The 3,827-nt window shown below is 42.3% G+C and overlaps 1 protein-coding gene and 1 non-coding gene across 2 annotated transcripts; one reads left to right on the plus strand and one right to left on the minus strand.

Moving 5' to 3' along the window:
* Positions 1-1,366: 1,366 nt before the first annotated feature.
* LOC123500660 (histone H4-like) lies at positions 1,367-1,679 on the minus strand. The gene has a single exon (XM_045249317.1). The coding sequence runs from the start codon at positions 1,677-1,679 to the stop codon at positions 1,377-1,379; it is 303 nt and encodes a 100-aa protein (XP_045105252.1). The 3' UTR covers positions 1,367-1,376.
* Positions 1,680-2,439: 760 nt separating this feature from the next.
* Positions 2,440-2,558, plus strand: LOC123500661. Its single transcript, XR_006673429.1, has one exon. It is a non-coding gene; the product is annotated as a 5S ribosomal RNA (ribosomal RNA).
* The last annotated feature ends 1,269 nt before the right edge of the window (positions 2,559-3,827 follow it).

Genomic DNA, 3,827 nt, shown 5'->3' on the forward strand with positions numbered 1-3,827 from the left:
TGGTAGGTAGCTAGCGGGACAGGGATCAATTAACGCGGTCGGTCACTTTGACCTGTGATCTCACTCGGCAGTCATCCAAGAGATGCGGATTAAACGTTGTCAAGTATTGCTGTGTTTGCAAAAAAAAAAAAAAAAAAAAATACAATGCGAAATATGTTCAAAGATAAACAAGAAGCTTACTCCAACTTGCCTTTTTTTTTTTTTTTTTTTTTTTTTTCTTTTAGAGCATCACAATGTATAATACAACACCGTTCAATTACCAAGTATTAAGTACCTACCTGACTTAAGGTGCGTATTGGTGCGTCCAAGTGTCCCCTCTCTTGCTTCCCTCCTGGCTGGTAGGTGGTAGGTAGGGACATGGAGTGAGTGAGTGACCCATGGATTAACGCTTTCACTTTGACCTGTGATCTCACTCGGCGGTCATCCCCGAGAGGGAGGGCGCGCTGATCAAACGATGTCAAGTATTGCTGTGTTTGTTTGCAAAAACAATGCAAAATATATTTAAAGATAAACAGAAACTCTCTCCAACTTTTTTTTTTTTTCTTTACCGTTCAATTACCAAGTATTAAGTACCTACCTGACTTAAGGTGCGTATTGGTACGTACAAGTGTGACAGCGCTGCAGGCCGGAAAATTCCCGGCAGGAAAAAAAAAAAAAAAAAAAAAAAAAAAATCTCCATACAAGTTAAGTGGTCAGACCATAGTGGATAAGGTGGTGGACGTGGGATCGGGCAGACAGACAGACGTTCACGCGTCGGCTCGAAAGAATCACACCACACACCGTTTTGAAGGTATGTCAGTCGGCGAGGTGGATTTAATGAAAGGTACCTACCTACATGTCACCGCGGTACCCAGGTTCTATCTAGGTGGCTACACCAAAGATGATGATGATGATGATGCGCATCGGTGTTGATATGGACCCTTGTATGGGTACCACTATAAAGAAATAAAATTGTCTGCGCCACTAATGGGCGGAAGCTTAACAAACAAACAAACAAACAAACAAACAGTACCTGTAGCAGCGGTTGGTGTCTGACCTCACATCACTTAGTTGATAATTCTTTCTCTCTCATTTGATTTACCTTTGAGTGATAAAACAAAGAGGAAAACAAATAGAAAGAAGGGAAAAAAAAAAAAAGAAAGAAAGAAAAAAAAAAAAAAAAAAACACACACAAATTGTAATAATGACGTAAAGAGTAGGGACAACACTTTTACTTGGAACAACCATAGTCTTAGTAGTGTTAGTCTATAAATTTTTCCTTCTCTTCATTTGTGTGGACCTATAAAAGGTCTGGAATATGTTGACTCTTTTCTTATGATGTTTTTGCAGTTGCTGTTGTTGACACCAAATTCGAGACAGACCGACCGACTCCAGATTTAACCGCCAAATCCGTAGAGGGTACGTCCCTGACGCTTGAGGGCGTAGACGACGTCCATGGTAGTGACGGTCTTGCGCTTGGCGTGCTCGGTGTAGGTGACGGCATCCCTGATGACGTTCTCGAGGAACACCTTTAGCACCCCACGAGTCTCCTCGTAGATGAGACCGGAGATGCGCTTGACGCCGCCTCGGCGAGCCAACCGACGGATAGCGGGCTTGGTGATGCACTGGATGTTGTCACGCAGAACCTTACGGTGACTCCTCCTTTCCAAGTCCTTGCCTCCCTTGCCGCGGCCAGTCATGGTGACAGATGATGAGGCGCTGCTGCAAGTAGTAGTAGTAGTAATAATAGTGATACGACGTCTCGCTCACGAGCGTGACTCGCATTTTCAGAATCAGAATTAAAAAAGAAAAGATGGGGAGGAGGAAGTGGGGACAGAAGAAGAATAGATGGGTGATAAGAAGGGAGCTTCAGTAAGAGGATAAAGTCACTGGAGCTTGACCCAGGACTCGCATTTTTGCCTCGCGGTAATATATATCGAACTGGTGCCTTCCCGGTTATAGTAGGATAACAATATTTCCTGTTTTTCCTACTTGATCCAACATCGCTGGGTCATAGGAACACGGTCTCCGTCTCGTCGTTGACCCTCGGACCACGCATCCGAGACGTACAACCGAGAGGCAAGCAAGAAAACGGCGTAAAACCAAATAATATCGAGTCGGAGGAGGTGCCAGATTTTCCAGCCAGCGGCATGCATGCAGCGAGCAACAAGCCAACCAGCCAGCCAGCCACAGAGGGAGCAGACCGAGTCTGTGTCAGAATAATAATAATAATAATAATAATAATAATAATAATAATAATAATAATAATAATAATAAGAGAGAGACAGACAGACAGACAGACAGACAGAGAGAGAGATATGGGGGGGGGGTGCGATTAATTCAATAGGGAAATAATATTAAACCAAGAAACACCTAGAAAAGACTTGATTCACAGGGTATACGGAGTATAGTAGGGTAAGCCAGGAAGAAATTTAAGAGGCCTAAAAACTCACAGCGAGTGCCAACGACCACACCACGTTGAACACACCGCTTCTCGTCCGATCAGCGAAGTTAAGCAACGTTGGGTCCGGTTAGTACTTGGATGGGTGACCGCCTGGGAACACCAGATGTTGTTGGCATTCCATTATTCTTTATTTATGTATTATTTATTATATAAATATTATTATTATTATTATTATTATTATTATTATTATAGTAGTAGTAGTAGTAGTAGTAGTAGTAGTAGTATTCTTATTAATAATAATAATAATAATAATAATAATAATAATAAGAAGAAGAAGAAGGTTTGATTTGTCTATTTTTATATTGTTTTACCTGTTTATTTTATTCTTTGTTAATTCATCCATTTATTCTTGTACTACTTCGTGCCTGAATTACCAGACAAAACTGTGTATTCTAAACACACATGAATAGGAGAGAACTCGAACTGACAATTTCTCTCTCTCTCTCTCTCTCTCTCTCTCTCTCTCTCTCTCTCTCTCTCTCTCTCTCTCTCTCTCTCTCTATGATTAACGTGTAACATCTGCGTGTCTTGGTTTAATTGATAGACATTAAAGACCTATAGAGAAATTGCATCGAACCGCTAGCCTTGCTTGGTGCCGGGGGAAGGGGATAAGAATGACCACCTGCACGGACGTGTGCTGTGCTCTGTCGAGCTTGGATATTAACCATTGAAGTCTGGAAAAAAAAAAAAAAAATAGAAAGTCACTGCAGCGGCTGTGTGAGGAGGAAAGATGCAAGCCGTCAGACTAACCGTGACACACGACACGCTTATAAATACGCACACTATAGTCTGACCATTTTTATGAAGATCACTTAGGCATTGGCGTTTTGGGGGATTTTCCTGCCTGCGGCGCTGTCACACGTGTACCAATACGCGCCCCATGTCAGGTACTTAATACTTTTTAACTGAATGGTGTTGTAGTACATATACATTGTTGATGCTCTAAAGAGGCAAGTTAGAGGAATTTGTGTTTATTTTTAAATACATTTTGCATTGGTTTTGCAAACGCAACAACAATGCTTGACAACTTTTCCTCCGAGCGTTGTCACATCCTTCTGGGTGACCGAGTGAGGTCACAGGTCAAAGTGACCATGTTAATCCATGGGTCAATTCCTCTCCCGCTGCCAGCCAGAATGAGAGAGAGAGAGAGAGAGAGAGAGATAGATAGATAGATAGATAGATAGATAGATAGATAGATAGATAGATAGATAGAGAGAGAGAGAGAGAGAGAGAGAGAGAGAGAGAGAGAGAGAGAGAGAGAGAGAGAGAGAGAGAGAGAGAGAGAGAGAGAGAGAGAGAGAGAGAGAGAGAGAGAGAGAGGTGTGTGGGGAGCAAGGTTCTCATTGACACATAGGCTCTAATCCTTAATTTTCCCCAGATGGGA

The sequence above is a fragment of the Portunus trituberculatus genome, unplaced genomic scaffold (genome assembly GCF_017591435.1).
Source record: "Portunus trituberculatus isolate SZX2019 unplaced genomic scaffold, ASM1759143v1 PGA_scaffold_462__1_contigs__length_8272, whole genome shotgun sequence".
NCBI classification, from domain to species: domain Eukaryota; kingdom Metazoa; phylum Arthropoda; class Malacostraca; order Decapoda; family Portunidae; genus Portunus; species Portunus trituberculatus.

Excerpts from the sequence above, each read along its gene's own strand:
- LOC123500660 (XM_045249317.1), bottom strand. The coding sequence starts at position 1,679 with ATGACTGGCCGCGGCAAGGGAGGCAAGGACTTGGAAAGGAGGAGTCAC.